Raw genomic sequence first — 19,410 nt, 5'->3', positions numbered from 1 at the left:
CTACACGATATGATGAAGTTCCATGTTCTGGACCCCTTAGGGAAATTGCCTGATCTGAGGATGTTAAGATGATTCTGATCTGGGAGATACTTTGTTGCCAACATTCTGACCCAAGAAGCACTAGGGTTTTTGATGAATTTCTAGACTTGTTTAGCCCCTAAGGCTAAATTTTGCAATTTAAAGTCCTTGATGCCTAGACCGCCCATTGGTCTGGGCTTAATAATTTTGTCCCAAGCTATTAGAGCAATCTTATGCTTCTCTTCGGTGTTTTGCCAAAAGAAATTTCTCATCTTCTTGATTATGAAGGAATTGGCACTAGATGTTAAGGATAATATAGATAATAGGTAAATTGGAAGGGTCGAGATCACTGCTTGGATCATCACTAGTCTTCCCGCCCAAGGTAACCATTTGCCCTTCCAGGAGTTTGCACTTCTTTCAACTTTGAGTTTTAAGGGGTCCCAGAATTTAGAGTTCCTTAGGCCTCTATCTATTGGAATGCCCAAATAAGTGCATGGAAGACATCCTTCTTTGCAATTTAGAATTCTGAGAATTCTGGTCTGTAATGAGATTGGAGTTGTGAAGAAGAAGGCTTTAGTCTTCCTTATTTCTTAATTGGCCTGAAGCCCTGCCATACATCTCTAAAATCTGATTGAGATGAGTGGCTTCCTTTACATTTGATGTCCCCAAGAGAAGATTGTCATCTGCGAACTGTTGATGGGTAACTACAAAATCTTTAGTTATTTTGATTCCCTCTAACTTATGGTTGGCATGGCTAGCTTTGATGGCCCGTCCAAGAGCCTCCCCCATTATTATGTACAGGAAAGGAGAAAGGGGGTCCCCTTGCCTAATGCCCCTTGAGGATGAAAAGAAACCTGTTGGTTTTCCATTAACCAGTATTGAGAATTTGGGCGTTGAGATGCACTCAAATACCCAATTTATCCATTGATTATCAAAGCCAAAAGATTGCATGGTTTTACAAAGAAAACGCCAATCTACACTATCATAAGCTTTTGTGATGTCTAACTTTATTATCATACCTGGCCTATTTGTGCTTTGGAGGGTGTGGATTGCTTCTTGCGCTATGATCACTCCATCAAGAATTGAACGGCCTGGTACAAACCCTGTCTGTTCTTCTGAGATGATGCTACTCATGAGAGGCTTCAATCTATTAGTCATCACTTTTGAGAGGATTTTATAGACTGTGTTGCATAGGGAGATAGGCCTATAATCTCCAAGATTTTCTGCCTTCTCCTTCTTTGGAATGAGAGCTAAGAAGGTATTATTTACCTCTTAAGAATTTTCCCTGATCTTCTTGAGCACTCTAGAGCTTCTGAGAGTTCCTGACCAAAGATATGCCAACATTTCTTATAGAAATCGGCAGGGAAGCCATCCGGCCCTGGTGCCTTACCAGAAGGGAGCTAGTTTAGAGCTTGGAATAATTCTTCCATTTTTATTTTCCCATTTAACATCTAATTTTGTTCCTCTTGATATAATTTTGGGGATCCCAGACAACAGCTTTTTTTGGTCCAGTAGGTGAGATCCTTCTTTGTTGTTTAGGAGATTGGAATAGAAGGAAATAATCTCTTCCTTTATTACCTCCGGATCCTCTGAGATTTGGTTATTTTTTATTTGTAATTTGGATATCCAATTCTTGCTTCTTCTGATTTTTGTTACATTATGGAAAAACTTAGTGTTTTTGTCCCCCATTCTGAGCCAGTTCTCTCTTGATTTTTGCTTCCAAAAGATTTCTTCTTTCGAAAGAATATTGTTGAGTAATAATGAGTTTGCATTCTTCAGAAACTATTAGTCAGTGCCAATCAGATTGTTGAGTAATAATGAGTTTGCAGTCTGTAGACAAGCATGGAGAGAACCGGCTGCTAGAGAAATTTAAATTTGAGCAAGAGTTTGGTATTTATGCAGATTTGAGGCTTAAACCATCATACTGAAGTTAGCATACTGTGAGAAGAAAAGAAGTTACTGGGGAGTCGCTGCAAGGAGTTGCTACAGCAAAGAAGAATCGTTGGTGTAGCAAGTTGCTGAGATAGTTGCTAGACTTGATACAGTTAAACAATTTTAGCAATAGTTGTACAAAACCAGCACCAACTTCAGTTGTAATAGGAACAAAACTAAGAAAAGAGTTTAAGGGGTCAAAATTTGATCCCACATTGTTCAAGAGAAGTCTAATGTATCTTACTTCTACAAGGTTAGACATCATGTATGGTGTTAGCTTAATTTCAAGTTTTATGGATTCACCTCAAGATTATCACTGGTAAGTTGGGAAAAGAATACTAAGATATGTTGTAGGAATAAGAGAATTTGGAAATACATCAAAAAAGCAAGCCATAGTGACACTCATCAATTGAAGCTGAGTATGTAGCACCCGCACCCAACATCAGCAACATGCCAAGTAATATGGCTAAGAAGGCCATAGTGGCTGAGTATGTAGCACCCGCACCCAACATCAGCAACATGCCAAGTAATATGGCTAAGAAGGCCATAGTGACACTCTCAACATCAATTGAAGCTGAGTATGCCAAGTAATATGGCTAAGAAGGCCATAGTGACACTCTCAACATCAATTGAAGCTGAGTATGTAGCACCCAACATCAGCAACATGCCAAGTAATATGGCTAAGCTGAGTATGTAGCAGCCAACATCAGCAACATGCCAAGTAATATGGCTAAGAAGGATATTGACAAGTTGGGAAAAGAATACTAAGATATGTTGTAGGAGTAAGAGAATTTGGAATTCTATATTTCAAATCTAATGAATTTGATTTGATTGGTTATATTCACAAGCCCAATCTCATGGGCATCAAAGAAGCAAGCCATAGTGACACTCTCATCAATTGAAGCTGAGCAAGCCATAGTGACACTCTCATCAATTGAAGCTGAGTATGTAGCACCCAACATCAACAACATGCCAAGTAGTATGGCTAAGCTGAGTATGTAGCAGCCAACATCAGCAACATGCCAAGTAGTATGGCTAAGAAGGATATTGACTGACCTATTGTAAGCACAAAAGGAGCCAACATCAGTCTTTTGTGACAACAAATCAGCAATTGCACTGATAAAAAATCATGTTTTGCACAAACAGGGCAAGCATATTGATACAAGATACCACTTCATAAAAGAATTAGTTAGCAAGGAAGAAATCTATCTTAAATTTTGCAGATGTGAAGATCAGTTAGGAGACATTTTTACAAAGCCATTACCTACGAAGAATTTTGCATCTAAAACAAAATCTAGGTGTAATTGATACTGAAGTTGTAAGTAGAAGAGCTTAAGGAGGAATGTTAGAGTAGTAATTTCTTCCCTCCATGTGTGCAGTCAGTTAAATCTGAAGTGCGCATATTCTCTTGATTGTTTGATGTTATGACACATTTCCTTTAAATAGGCTAGTAGTTAAGTTTATGTTTCCCACGGTGGCTGATAATATGGTTGACTGTTTCTCCAGTTTCCTTATCTGTGGTCCGTGTATGAAAACTTTGTAACTTAGAGAGTCAGTTTTGTTTTGTCTCCTAGTCTGGAAAATGTAAAGTCCTCAATAAATAGAGGCAATGTAATATGTTCAATAATAATAAATATTAATTGTTTCTCTGTATGTTGTAGCATTCAACCATCTGTTTTCTGTTTAATTCTTCTCTCTCTCTACTAAGATTAAGAATTCCTTGCATTAATGCTCCTTCCAATTTCCCAAAAGCTTTGACCAACCAGTGAAGGAAACTGGCATGTCGAAAAGAGAAATTAAGGAGGCACCTGAGGTGATCAATGTGGCGCTATGGAAGCGTGTTGACATATTCAAATACTGATGCATGCAAGAACCTTAACTCCAGCTCAATACATCCTTGCCATACAAGAAGCATCAATGGGTTCAAGCTACGATGACACTGCAAAAAAGCATGGGCACTAGCTTAACAAAGCCTTTTCTCTAAAAATGCAATAACAAAACGCCCAAATAAGGTGTAGCAAATAATGTGAACCAACAATGTTGATTTTTTCTCTTGATGCCTTGAAGCCAAATAGGTGAAGCCGCGTAGGAATATGAATTCACCTTTTCAGTTGCTTCACCACATGCAACATAAAACAATAGCTCATGCAAAAGAGAATAAATCATGCATACAAAGGGAAACTGCAAAATAACTTTGTGAGGAAATCTTACGAAACTTGGTGTAAAAATTTGGCAACGGTTTTGCTAGGATGGCTCTAGTAAAATGTAGGGATTAGCTAGAATTAGAAAGTAAAGACCAAACCACAACTCATAAGCACCAAAAATCAAATGAATAATATCAAAGATTTAAGTAAAAAAGAAAATAGAGGTTTGCATATTTAGACAAGCTAGATGAGGTAGACAAGATGGATACAACAACTGACTCGCCCTCAAAGATGGGACACTTGTAAGCACACTTGACAAGTGTGTGAGCAATTGGCTAATGTACATGCAATAGGTATCTTGCTAAGTGAGTACACATGTCTCAACTAGATGAAGCGAGACAAAAGACTAAAATTCCTAAGCACATTTAAGTTATGTATGAATAGGTCAATCTAGAAAGTGTTAACAACTAACTAGTTAGGTAATGGCACTATTTACACTAACACTATCAAAGGACGAAAACGATAGATGACAATGGATTAAAATTAAAAAAGGAACCCCTTGGTCATATAAGCCAAGGTGAACATAGAATTGCATAGGATTATGACATTTGGCTTAACCTTACATGACTTGATACGTAAAAGTGATAACTACCTTGCGTGTGTACCTATAACAAACTTACGTAACAAGTGTGAATAAAACCAAAAGAATAAACTACCTAAGTAAACATCCATTTCACACTAAGAACCCCTTAAGTGCAACTTAGGGAGAATGTTTTACATTGATGAAAATGATGCAAAAATGGGTCCCAACTATAAGTCCATATTAAGTACCCATGTACAAATACAATGAAAAGTCTCAAAAATAGAGAAAGGGAGAAAACCTAGTGGGATAAACCACCTCTCCAAAAGATATAAAAATAAAATAATCTTAATGAAGAATGAGATGGACAAAACCCCATGCAAGGAAAATCTTCCCCCATAAGAGAGAAGAAGAGAGAGCATGCAGACCCTCCACTCCCACTGTCAATGTAGAGTCGTGTACAATAATGTTAAATGCTCAATACTAAATTACTTAAGATGATCCAATACTGGCAAACAATATTATTTCCCTAAGGAAGAAATAAAACCAATATTGTGTGCTAAATATCTCCTCATCCTTGAAAGAAATATGAGGTAAGAAGGACAAAGTGTGATTTCTTTGAATATTTCTCTAGTGTCTCCATATGAATCCCAAAAGATGACACCATCAAATCGGGTGTTCTATAGTTCACTGATGAATGTGACAATCTAGAATAGTCTAGAAATTGTAGGAACAATCCAAAGACAAAAATATCTCCTCTAAAGATAAAGATACCTCCAAATACTACTTAAAATTATCCACACTCATGTAAATCTATGAGGAATGATAATGTATCTAGAATAAACAAGAGGGATAGATTCTTCCCTTACAACAACTAAAGAAGGCATATCTTCATCAAAGGGAAGACGAATGCAATCAATGGTGTCTCCTTAGTATAAAATGTCAAACTCCACATATAAACCTACAATGTATGTCAATGATAATTCCATGTAGCCATCTGTGAAAGATAAAATGTCCAACTATAAGTAGCCAAACCTATAGTAGCACAAGCATCAACAAATACAATACTAATTGGAGATGAAATATCAATTCATGTCTCTAGAACCTGTGAAGATGAAAGAACTCCAAGGAATAAATAAGCATGTTGAACCTCCTCAATGGTATGCACACTAGATGTCATAGTGTGTATATGAGTAGAAGGAATAATAGGAGAAAAATGTGAGGTGTTGTAGACTTAAGATTCATGATCTCCCTCACCAACTACAATTATATATTTGTTATGGAAATATCAAACAATCAAAATCTTGTACGTACTCAATACTCTTTCCTACTCCACAATGTGTGATAGATAATAGATAGAATTGATATTGGTTGATAATGAAGGAACACAAAGCACATTAAATTATTTAACATCCATGTCAATAGATCCCTTTCCATAAACATGCATATATGTGTTGTGAGTCATCTCGATGTGTATTGATGAACAAGAATCAAATGAAGCGAACATACTTTGTGATGAATTTATATGATGAGAAGCTCCAAAATCAAGTATCCACCTCTCTCAATTAAAATCTCCAACTCAAACATTTGCTTACCAATTATGTCTCTCTAACTTTGATGATGATGAAGAAGAAGAAACTAACATTGTTGAAGACAAATTGATTTGATTATTCATAAGAAAATGCTCTAACATATCAATCCATTCTAAATAATATTGATGTTCATCATGTCTTGTTTTCTTACAATATGCACACTTAGGATTCTCCTTCTTAGAGGATTCCTCTTGAGAGGGAGAGGAATTAGATTCTTTATGTAGCTTCTTCTTTTTCTTCTTTTTCTTCTTTTTCTTCTTTTTCTTTTTTGTTTTAAGATTCTTCTATTCCTTTTGTACAATTTAATCACCTGCCACCACTTCTTGTGGTATATAATATTTGGTTGGACCCATTTTAATTAATTTTTCTTCCACTTGGATTAGAAGATTCACAAAATCATCAAACTTAGGATTAACATATGGTGCTCCTTTAGAAATTCAATGGGTATGAAAGCTAAGAAATAAACATTGAATACTCAAGATTAAGCTTTGAGTACATGTTAGGAATCAATTGTAAATCTTATTTAACAATAACGTAATATTTTAGTTGTGTTCTTAGATGCTTAATTTTGGGGTCATAGTGTTGTATGCGATCTAAACATTTTGGATCAAGATTCATCAAATCATTGTCAATATGATATCTCCTAATCTTATCAATTTTAACATCCAATTTTTCAAAAGTCCCTTGAGTCTTTTTAGGTGTTTTACATGATTCCGTATAAAATTATAAATTAGATGAGACAAATGAACATATGCATTTTCATCTTCCATATTGTCAATTCTTTAGATTAATAGGTTGAAAAATTATTATTTTTAGATAGTCAAGGTAACCCTTTTCCTTGAGATAATTTTATACCAATTTTCTCCATAAAGTATAATTATTTTGAGTGAGGAGTTCAATTAGATATTTCCTCATGGTATGAACACACAACAAGCAAAAGAATACAATCAACCACCACAAGATTAACGCCTAATCTACTAAATCAACAATACCCCAAAAAGTTTGATTTGACACTTTATGCTCACTGTGATTACAAGTGCTTGTTGTAAAAAACAACAAACTAAACTTGATCCTAGGTCATACATTACGAAATTTGGCCACAAGCGTAAAGTATATATTTTATGTACAAAATGAGATCAATCTGATCATATCATCAGAAAGTATAAGAAAAATAATGCACTTAAGAAAATAACACCAAAAAAAATATTATTGGAGTAAAATTGAAGCCTCAAAAGTTTAAAAAATGAGAACAACCATTTAGGAAAACTTGTGAGAATATGTAATTTTTTAAAAATAGGAACCAAAATCAATTGTACCTCTATGAAGAGCACACAATTCTACCCCAAATAAAAAATAATAATACTTAAAAAGGCCAGATGACTAAGTTATGACTATTTGAAGTTTCAATTCCAAAATAAAAATGCAAATGAGAGGAGGCAACCAAATTTTTTCGCCCCACTAACATAGCATTAACATCAACAATCATAGTCGATAAAGTACTTTCGTACTAATAGAATATTAATTAGAATAAAATATGTTGTTGAAATATGTCGTAAAACAAAATTTTATTAGTCGAACATAGTAGTCCCTTTGCGATGGAATCTTTTTAAAATATTCTAGTAATCTTGCTTACATCAACAATAAAATTTTAAAGGTGTGCTAGAATATTTTTTCTCTCTACTAGTGGTATGGCAATACTGTGGGTCATTTTGGGGTTACCATCACCTATCAAGGCATGTCACATGACGCAAGTTGGGTGACTACGGTTTGCTACTTCCTATACAGCCTAACTTGGCCTAATGGTGGACAATTTGCACTCTTGAAAGAGTGATCTAAAGTTCAAATCCAACAAGGAATAAGATACGTATGCCACATTTGTAGCATAGTCAGGTGCCTCCCGCAAGGAGTATAGGACCTATTGCTACAAGCCATTTGTAGACCCATATACAAACCGGTCAACATCATAGACTAAAAAGAATCTTTCGTTCTTTCTTTCTTTCAATGTGTATCCATGGGTTACATAGAAATATTCAATTCTTTTATTATTCTAAAAATAAAATAAAATTTTCTTTTATTTTTTAACCAATCATATTGTGCTTGCACCAATGCTGCATAAGCACAATAATGATAATGTATAGTTGTATAGACAACCAAAGATGAGAATTTTTTTTAGAGGGCTTGGATCAAGTGCTTCGAATTTGACCAATTGATAATTAATGTTAGTGTTGTTTGGCCTTTTGGAAGTGACGAAAAAGTCAATGTTTCCCCAAAATTCTCCAGAATTTTAGTTACCTCTTGGATCTAGCAACTAACTCCTATCTTCAAATCATCATAGGTTTGGCCTTAAATATCGGGTTTAGACCAAAAAAAAAAAATCACTTTCCTCCATGAACATAATGTTGAGTTTAGATCTATGCCAGGAAGCTCTAATTTTCACCTAGAATACAAAGCTACAAAGAGAATTAACCCCCTCCCCGAGATCTAGTATTTTTATCAAGCCTTTTTTATTCTCCAAATCATTAGTCGATGCAGTAGAAGACCATACACAACTTTTCAAGATCTACCATAATTTGCAACCTTGATCTCTCAATTTAAACTATCAAAAAACAACCCCACAAACATTCATACCATGAAAAAGTTGGTATACGATTCTATATACCATGCAAGATTTGGATGAATATTGTAGCCACCTAGGATCTGTTGGATATTGTTGGTCATTGCTCCTGCTAGGATATGTTGTTGTCATTGATGTCAATATATTCATGTGTATTGATTCGGATTGCAGTGTTGTTTTGTTGATCACTATTTTGCAGAGTTCGGTATTTCCTCTGGTATATTCCGGTGTGATCAGATCTTGTGCTGATATTTTTGGATATTGCTTGGGATGGTCTTGTGTATCTTCATTTCAGATGGATCGTGATTTGGTGCTTTGCAAGTTATCTTTCTTCGTGACAGTTGCTGATTGGTTATGTTCTTAAACTTTAAGACATTAACAGATGAAGATTTGATAAGTGGTGTTGGTACAAATGTTACTGATTATTCTAACGTGCTTGCTGGTGTTTCCTAGTCGTGTTCTATTTTCTTTGTTGATCTGTATTGATCGTTGTGTGATTTTTTGGTGGTTTCTATGAACCGGTGACGATTTTTTGTGTTATGCGATTTTCCTGGTGTAGCGTGTTGCAGTTGATCTTGGCGTTATTTTTGGTGGAGTTGTGGGTTTGGGAATTTGAATTAGGTCCATGTTATGTCATGTAAATAATTATATTGGTCCAATGGTCGATCTTTGTATCATGTGATGTAATTTTGTAATTGAGGGTTGAGGGTTTAGTCGACCTTGTTATCAGGGTTGATGGATTGTATATATAGATAATTTATTCATGTAATTTAGGTGTCGATGTTGTCTGCATTATCAAAGAGTGGTGTATGTGCGAACAAGAGATTTATCCTCCGGTTTTGAGATTGTAGAGAGATTGGTGTTGCAAGGCAGACAATTGTTCTTAATCGGAAATATAATTAGGCATTTGTAAATGTTATTCTTTCAGTTCATTTCTTCCAGATTGTAGTCTGAATCTTGTTGTAAGTCAGTGAGACTTCCCTGAGGGTTGTTGCCTTCTGGGCCATTATATTTGAGCAGTGAGCTCTAGGCAGTGTGCCTGAATGCTTGTGCATTCCCCATTGTAATATTTTTACATCCTATTGCAAAGTATCATCTTACTGTGGGTAGGTTCCCACCATGGTTTTTCCCTTAACCGGGTTTTCCACGTCAAAAATCTTGGTGTTGTGTGTTGTGCTTTCAATTTGCTTATCTATTTTATTACTGCAGTTTATCAAATTTGTTTTTGTAGTTAAATTTGTTGATCCAGTGAAGATTGATTCCCCCCCCCCTTCTAATGATTCCACCCCCTCCCCCCCCCCTCTCAGTCTTCCTTCTTGGTTGCTCCTAACAATTGGTATCAGAGTATGTGGTTATGATGATGGACAACATAATGTTTTAGCTCCTATTCAGATTGATGAACCTAAGCAGAATAATCTAGTAGAGACAATTAGCCCGGATGTTGCTGCTACTGGTGAAGAGGTGCAAAAACTTGATAATTAGAACAATCAGAAGACTCTGAGGTATGTAAGACTGAACCATTCTGAAAATCAAATTATTGGTGATAAGAATAAAGGTGTGATGACTAGAAAAAGATTAGTTGTTGAAGACGTATGTTTGATTTCTAAAGTTGAACCTAAAGATGTTGTTGAAGCTTGTAAAAATGAAAGTTGGATGAGAGCTATAGAAGAAGAATTAGATCAGATTGAAAAAAATAACACATGGGAACTTGTCCCTAGACCTAAGGATAAAAATTTTGTTGGTACTAAATGGGTATTCAAAAACAAATTGAATGAAGCCGGTGAAGTTGTCAGAAATAAAGCTAAACTGGTTTGGAAAGGATATTCTCAGAAAGAAGAAATTGATTATGAGGAGGCTTTTTATCTAGTGGCCAGACTTGAAGTTGTTATATTGTTGCTTGCTTATGTTGCTTATAAAGATTTCAAGGTATATCAGATGGATGTCAAATCTACCTTTTTGAATGGTGAGCTAGAGGAAGAAGTCTACATTGAGCAACCTAATGGATTATTAGATGATGGAAACATGGTATGTAAACTGAAAAAAGATCTTTATGGATTAAAGCAAGCCCCTAGAGCCTGGTATGCTATATTAGATAAGTATTTATTGAAATTGGGATTTAGTAAAGGTGTTGTTGACAATAATTTGTACTTTAAGATAGAAAATGATAACATCCTGATTGTTTAAGTCTTTGTTGATGATATTATCTTTGGAGGTGATGATGACTCGAGTATGAAGTTTGTCGGTGATATGCAGAAAGAATTTGAGATGTTTATGATTAGTGAGATGAAATTTTTCTTAGGTTTGCAGATTTCACAGACTGAAAAAGGTATATTCATATCTCAAACTAAGTATGTGAAGGAATTGCTAAAAAAGTTTGGCTTAGATGACTCCAAACCGGTTGGAACTCCTATGGTGACTAGTTGTAAATTGTCTAAGAATGATGAATCTCTTAAAGATAATCAGAGTTTGTACAGATCTATGGTTTGTGGACTGCTACATCTTACTCAGACTAGGTCAAACATTATGCATGATGTGTGCATGGCTACTAGATATCAAGTTGATCCGAAAGAAAGTCACGTCACTCTTGTGAAGAGGATATCCACATACTTGAAGGGAACTGTGGATTATGGTTTGTGGTATCCAAGGAATGATGATTTCATTCTATGTGCTTACACTGATGCAGATTGGGCTAGTGATGTTAATGACCAGAAGACCACTACCGGTGGAGCATTCTTTTTGGGTAAAAAATTGGTTTCATGGGCTAGTAAGAAACAAGATTCAGTGTCCTTATCTATTGTTGAAGTTGAGTACATTGTTGCTGCTAGTAACTGCACACGGGTAGTTTGGATGAAGCAAATGTTGAAGGATATTAGAGTTATTTATGATGAACCTACTCTTATATACTGTGATAATTCTAGTGTTATTAACATATCAAAGAATCTGGTGCAACATTCAAAGACTAAGCATGTGTCAATCAAATATCATTACTTGAGAGAGAAAGTCAGTGAAGAGAAAGTGAAGCTGGAGTATGTATCTACAAAGGAAAAAATAGTTGATATTTTCACTAAGCCTTTGCCTGCAGATACATTTGTCTATTTGAGAGATAAGTAAGAGGTATACACCTCTCCTATTGAGAATTATATGCATTGAGTTGCATCAATTCAGTCGACTTCACAGTCTTATCCTTTTTTCCAGATTGATGAGTTGGTATTACTCCTCAAGTGGAGTAGTTTGGTTATGTATTTTAGGAGAGAGTAAGTTTGATTATTTGCTTTGAGATGTTTGGCATTGTTGTCAAAGGGAGAGAGAGATCGTGTGAAAAATTACTTTATATGTCCCGATCTTAAGGGGAGTTTGTTGGAGATATCTTCTTGCTTTGCATTGATTGTTTTTCACATTCATATGTTGTCATCAATGCCAAAGGGGGAGATTGTTGGATATTGTTGGTCATTGTTGTTGCTAGGATAATATGTTGTTATTGATATCAACATATTCATGTGTATTGATCCGGTTTGCAGTGTTGCTTTGCTGATCACTATTTTGCAGAGTTCGGTATTTTTTCCGGTATATTCTGGTGTGATCAAATCTTATGCTGAGATTTTTGGATATTGCTTGGGATGGTCTTGTGTATCTTCATTTCAGATGCATCATGATTTGGTGCTCTGCAAGTTATCTTTCTTCGTGATAGTTGCTAATTGGCTATGTTCTTAAGCTTTTAGATGTTGACAAATGAAGATTTGATAAGTGATATTGGTGCAGCTATTACTTATGATTCTAACATGCATGTTGGTGTTTCCTAGTCGTTTCCTATTTGCTTTGTCGATCCGTATTGATCGTTGTGCGATTATTTGGTGGTTTCTATGAACCAGTGACGATTTTCATGTTACACAGTTTTCCTGGTGGTGTAGCATGTTCTGGTTGATCTTGGCATGATTTCTGGTGGAGTTGTGCATTTGGAAATTTGAATTAGGTCCATGTTATGTTATGTAAATCATTATATTGGTCCGGTGGTCGATCGTTGTATGTGTGATGTAATTTTGTAATTGAGGGTTGAGGGTTTAGTTGACCTTGCTATTAAGGTTGATGGATTGTATATATAGGTGGTATATTCATGTAATTTAGGTGTCGATGTTGTGTCTACATTATCAGAGAGTGGTGTATGTGCAAATAAGAGATTTATCCTTTGGTGTTGAGATTGTAGAGAGATTGGTGTTCCAGGGCAGACAACTATGCTTAACCAGGACTGTAATCAAACATTTGGAGATGTTATTCTTTCAGTTCTTTTCTTTCGGATTGTAGTCTAAATATTGTTGTAAGTCAGTGAGACTTCCCTGAGGGTTGTAGCCTTCTGGGCCATTATATTCGAGTAGTGAGCTCTAGGCAGCGTGCCTAAATACCTGTGCATTCCCCATTGTAATATTTTCACATACTACTGCACATTATCATCTTACTGTGGGTAGGTTCCCACCGTGGTTTTTCCCTTAACCAGGTTTTCCATGTCAAAAATCTTGGTGTTATGTGTTATGCTTTCAATTTGCTTATCTGTCTTATTACTGCAATTTATCAAATCTATTTTTGTAGTTAAATTTGTTGATCCAGTGAAGACTGATTCCCCCCCCACCCCTCAATCTTCCTTCTTGGTTGCTACTAACAAGATACAAATTTCTATAAAAGCACGAAAGAGATCAGCTATGAGAGAAAAATGTTATTTTACCAAAGGATGCAAATGAAGTTTACAATGGATCATGATTAGCAAAGGAACCCCTTGCTCAAATGGGCCAAGGTGAGCATTTAACTACATAAGATTATGATGTGTCTTAATCTTATGACTTGAGACATAAAGTGATAACTATCCTGTGTGTACCCTGAGTAAAATTATGTAATAAGTGTGAATAGGACATAGGTAACGAACTAGCTAAGTAAGACATTGTTTTCATGCCAATAATAATAATGGAAAGTGTATGCAATTTTATGAGGGTTGTAGGAGAGGAAATTGGTTTCAAATGGATTAAAAAATAGTAAAACATAGAGAACAAGTCAAATATGATATGATAAGGATCACGAAAGGGATGTAAACAAGGGGTATATGAAACAAATTTTTAGATTTGAGGTAGATTTTATAGTAACAATTTTAGATAATTAGAAAAGGAATTTAAGATTATTTAGATTTAAAGAATGAGAAAACAGGGAAATAAACCAAGACCTAACCAAAAGGAAGAAGACTACAATGAAGGATGATGATTTTACCTATAATTTAATGTGCTTTAGATCTTTAATTTTTACTTTAATGACTTATAGTAGTACTTTCTGCAATTCTTGCGTAGAAAGAAGGTGGAGATACTAAATTATGCTATCCTTGCATTCAGAAGGAATGTTAGGATACAATGAATGATTGGAGGAAATAATAGTCATTAATTGAATCATAACTTGGATTTTAGTTAAATTATAATTTAAAATTCAACTACATGCTATAACATTAGGTGTGCTATGGAGGAATTCCAGGAGATTAATAATAAAGCGATCCAGAAGAATGCTGAGCTTATGAAAGCTCTTTCTTAGTTTGTTTTGCTCGTGCGTCTTGTTTAAGTCTGTTTTTTTGTGGTTTTCTGCTTTGGGGTTAGTCCCTTATTTCTTCTGTTGTTTAATGGTTGATTAGACTTTGATTACTGTGTTTATTTTTTGGATGGATTTGGAGTTCCTGTAAAACCTGTTTATCTTAATCAAAAACACTAGATGTGCTATTGCCCATAGACATACGAAGTATTGAGAGATATGATAATCAAATTTTCTAAGAAGTTTGGAAACGCTTTCCTGATTTTAATGCTCTTGCTTATAATAGTTGGTCTTAGCCTCAATATGGCAATGATAAAAATATTTCATGAAAGTAGATGCTAATGCACAAAAGAAGTGATAGAAGTAGAGTACGCAAGCATGCAATATGTTGATGCAAGACAAATTACTGAGTCTTATCAGACTGAGTAAATTTGCAGCTGCAGAACTCTTGCTTCAAATTTCAAATTTACACAGTTCAATATACAGTTCAAGTCATTTCAATTTAAAAGTTTTCAAGGAATCATAACATTACATATTTCTTTGTTCACGGTGCCCTTGAAATTTCTTCACTTACATTTTCTTTTATTGTGCAACCAATGTCATTCCTTATCTGGTTCTCTTGTTTTCTTACTGAACTGCTCTATCTCTTTTCATAGCTTTGAACCTAACCCAATGTCTGCTCTTCCTCATCTTCACTGATATCCTCTATATAGCCCCTCTTCTCTAGGCCATCTCCATTGCATCTATTTGAGCTACCAGAACCCTAATTGCCTCTGCAAGTTCAGGCTTCACGCCTCTGAGTCCTGCCCTATGTACGCCATATTGGCTACCTATAGATCTTCTTAACACAAACAAACCTGCTTTGATACCAATTGACGCAAGTCTTATCAAACTAAGTAAATTTGCTGCTGCAGAACTCTTATTTCAAATTTCAATAGAAATAAATTCAACTTATTTCAATTTAAATTTTTGCCAGGAATCATAACATTACATATTTCTTTGTTCACAGTGCCCTTCAAATTTCTTCACATACATTTCCTCTTATTGTGCAGCCAATGTCTTTCCTCATCTGGTTTTCTCTTGGTTTCTGACTGAATCACTCTGTCTATTTTCAAATCTTTCAACCTATCTCTTATGCGAAACTCTCAATCATCCCTTCCTGCGCAACAACCTTTGTTAAAGCTGCCAACTCATGTCTATACTGGCACCCTGTTTCCTTGTTCTTCCAACGCTATCTTCTTCCCTTGTGTTAGATTAACAGCAAGATTATAACCTTTTCTTGCTTAAAATATGCTCTATGTTTTTAACGCACCTTAACTCTTCTTCTTTTTTTGACACTACAGCAACAAGATTTTTAATTTTTATTTTTGGTCTATTCGTTCCACTCTTTTACAATTCTCCATCTTCTACTTAGCGCTACTTCCCAGATTCCATTCACTTGTCTTACTTTCTCAATTAGTTGAGCAGCCTCATATCATTTAAATGATTTAATTTCATGTACCTCTTAACTTTTTCATAGTCTTCTACTTATAGATCAAATGTATTACGATACTCAATTCAAATTTTAAAAATGAGTTGATAATGGTTCACATGAAAATAAAAATCAAAACTATTCATACAAATAAGAAGAAAATAAATTATTATTTTCTGTTGATGCGAACAGCTTGTCTACTTGGATGTTCCTAGATAATATCCTAGGATGATGATATAAGTAAGATACCATTTGATCCTACTATGATGGTCTAACCCTTCTATGATATTCTAATTTGAATTTCATTGGTATTTCATCTCTGGTAATAGTGAATAGGAAAAATAATCTAGAATGCAATTTGAAATAATTTGTGCTTAAGTCAGCTCATAAGAAGCAGTAAAAATATGAAACATAATATCAAACATGTGTTTCTTTTAAGTAAATTAAATTCAAAATTCTAAGTCTTAGGTCTGAATGCATGAAAAGGGCCTTATTTTGTACCTAGGAAATGGTATGGGTAAATTCCACATATGTGGATCTGAAGTAGGATGACAAATTACTAGATGCAGAGTTGGATCTATATACTTGGGATGGTAAATAATTTGTGGCAATTAAGATATGGTCATTTGAAATTTTATGTGAAATACACAAACTTGTATATTACTATTATTTAATGTCTTAAAATTGAATCAGTATATTTATTTAATTCATTAGAGACTACCAATAGTTCTAGCCTCTAGGAGTTAAGTAATAGAACTGTTGCTTGGCTACCTTTCAGCAGTTATTTCTTTAATTTTAGAAGCATTTATTTTAGAATTAATTGTTTTCTAACTTTTATTTTTTATCATATAATTTAAGAAACTGATATCTGTAAAAAAAAATTGTCAAAAAATTGTATAGAGAAGAAAGAAAGATATATTTACAAGGATATGAAAAAACATTTACCATTAAATAATAGCAAAATAGTTTTAACACATAAGATTTCAAATTATATGTTATAACAATTAAAAACTAATAAAAAGTCACATTTACTACTAAATATTTAATTAAAAAGTCAACTGAACAAAATATGAAACAACTTGTAAGTACTCAAAAAATATATCTCCAAGCCTTAAGACCTTATGCATGAAGGCTGACTTGAACAACATCATCAAATCTAGGGGTTGTGAACTTTAAAGGTGAATCTCTTTCTTCTCTTATTTTAGCTTTGGATTAGTAATACCTTTAACAACTTGCAGATATAAGTGAGAACTATATAATTATAATTATTAGCATATATAAATATTATAATTATCTATTGATTTAATGTCAACTTAAAAAAATATTATGCACATATTTTTTAAACTTTAATTTTACGTTATCTTCTCTAGATGTTTATCTAATTCCAAGGAACTATTACTTACAAATACATCTCTTTCAAAATAAAATTTCATGGTGATTTACAATTAAATTTAAACATTTTCTTTAAATAAATTCTAGGATATCTAATATCATTAAACTTAAATTGCATATATCTCTACCTTTCTTATTCAAAAAAGAGACATTTATCATACAATTTTATTAAAAAAATTCAACATATCGATAATGTTACTTCTTAATTGTAATTAAACATACCATAGATTTCTAATATGTTTTAGCTTCGAGAAATCTGCGCTGAGATCTCCATTATGTTTTAGCCATAAGAAGAGGACACTTTTAATCTTTTGTGATTTTGATACAGAAATTTTAACCCAAGCTAGATATCTATTGCAATGAAACTAAGCCAAAATTGTATTCCACCAGACCTATCAATTGACCCTAGATATAGAGAATGGAGGTTAAATGCTATTTTCAACGTTAATCTACACATTAAACACAAGTAATACGAAAAATCGTTTGAAAATTAAAATAGACAAAAGAATATTGTTTTAACACATTTTCCTTCAATGGTGATTTATTTGATCGATATAGAATATTGCCAGTTGAATCTTATAGATAAAGATATGAAAGAGGTTCTTTTTACTCAAATAAAATTATTTAATTTACTGATACATACATTGAATGTTTCCTTGGCTCATTTGCGTTGTAAGCAGGGAAACCAAATTGAAGAGGAGAATACCAGACTTCACCTAGAGGTACCTATTTTTCTCAAATTGACATTTATGTTTCTTTTCACTGTATTTCTTCTGATTGATTAAACAAAGGTTTGTCTGCGTGTTGAAACAGATTTCCAAATTTAAGAATAATACTACAAAAGAATTCGTGTTGATAGAGCCCTTGGAAACTAGTGATCATCCTCAATCATCTGAAGTTATACATGATTCTCACCTACCAATGAGCCAACACAAAGAAAGCATTCAAGACAACGAGCTTTCAGACACTAACCTACATTTGGGGTAGGCTACTCAGTTTTTATTCTACTTGATTGGATTTATTGGGCATTATTCGTTGATTGATAAGATAACTATAAGAATCCGTTTGCTGTTTCAGGTTGTCGATTTGATACCTGTTTAGTATCCAGTCACGAAAGAAAATTGAGAGTATTTGAAAGTTTCAACTTATTATCTTTTCATCAAAAACATGTATTCATTATAGAAGAGTATATCAACGCTTCTGATTCAATCATATCCTTTGCTGATTAATAATTGGTAGATTCCTTAGAAGACGGAGGCATGTGATTCAACTCATATTCTTGGCTGGAAAATGATGATAGATTCCTAGCTTGTACCAACACAGTTAGAATCTTGAAGAGATTTTATTAATTCGTATTATTTCTAATTTTAAACAAGCTTACGTTCAAATTGAGAATCATGCTAAATCAACCTTTCAAACAACGTGATTTTCTGAAACCATCAACTATTGAATCATATAAACTATAATTATAAAATTAGTTAATAAATATTCCCTATGCATCTTTTAATTGTTCTCAATAGTAATAATCAGTGGTTCGCGACTTTTGTAGAAAGCTTAGCAATCGGAGTGCATTTTAAGGGCCTTATGACCTGAATTATGATAAGGACCGTTTTATGTAATGATCATGATATTAAATAGTTTTTGACAGAGAACGGTAATTTTATATGTCACGAATATTAAGATTAGAATAAAATCATGGATTCAAGTAGTTGGCTTCGACTTGAAAGCTGCGATCTTAATTCTGATTTCATGACATGTATTTCGTTGACAAGGGTTTTCATATATCTGATTTTATATTCCATGTCTAAAGATCTGAACTATTGATATAGTAGAGGGAGGGTTGTGGGTAGGTGAGAAGGAGAATATTGTTTTATAAGAAATTTGGGTAATGATTGTTAAGATATGTATTTGAGCCCAAGTCTTGTGTTGAATTGTATGAAATTATTTCTGGATTGGAATGTAAATATAATAATATATGAACTTGTTATTATGTGTGAGTTAGACAATAGTTGTCTTGTTCAATCTAGAAGCTAGATGATAGTCATATGTGAAGAGATAGGATCATAGCTATCTTTATTAAAAGATAAATGGTATTGTCTTGTGATAATGATGTG

At 34.0% G+C, this 19,410-nt stretch overlaps 1 protein-coding gene across 3 annotated transcripts in view; it reads left to right on the top strand.

Annotated features, from left to right (window-relative positions):
* LOC131040678 (MADS-box transcription factor 23) overlaps positions 1 to 18,957 on the top strand; it is a 181,785-nt gene extending 162,828 nt beyond the window's left edge. The window contains exons 6-8 of one of the 3 annotated variants that reach the window (XM_059213623.1): positions 17,977 to 18,018; positions 18,110 to 18,279; positions 18,374 to 18,957. In XM_059213623.1, coding sequence (XP_059069606.1) covers positions 17,977 to 18,018; positions 18,110 to 18,279; positions 18,374 to 18,386 — 225 coding nt within the window. In that variant the 3' untranslated portion in view covers positions 18,387 to 18,957. The remainder of the gene's footprint in view (positions 1 to 17,976; positions 18,019 to 18,109; positions 18,280 to 18,373) is intronic. The other 2 variants (XM_059213622.1, XM_057973629.2) reach the window with 2 other exon arrangements.
* Positions 18,958 to 19,410: the final 453 nt, after the last annotated feature.

The sequence above is a fragment of the Cryptomeria japonica genome, chromosome 10 (assembly GCF_030272615.1).
Source record: "Cryptomeria japonica chromosome 10, Sugi_1.0, whole genome shotgun sequence".
In the NCBI taxonomy this organism is placed as follows: Eukaryota; Viridiplantae; Streptophyta; class Pinopsida; order Cupressales; family Cupressaceae; genus Cryptomeria; species Cryptomeria japonica.
Note: the sequence above shows the minus strand (reverse complement) of the source record. Positions and strands in the feature narration are given on the sequence as shown.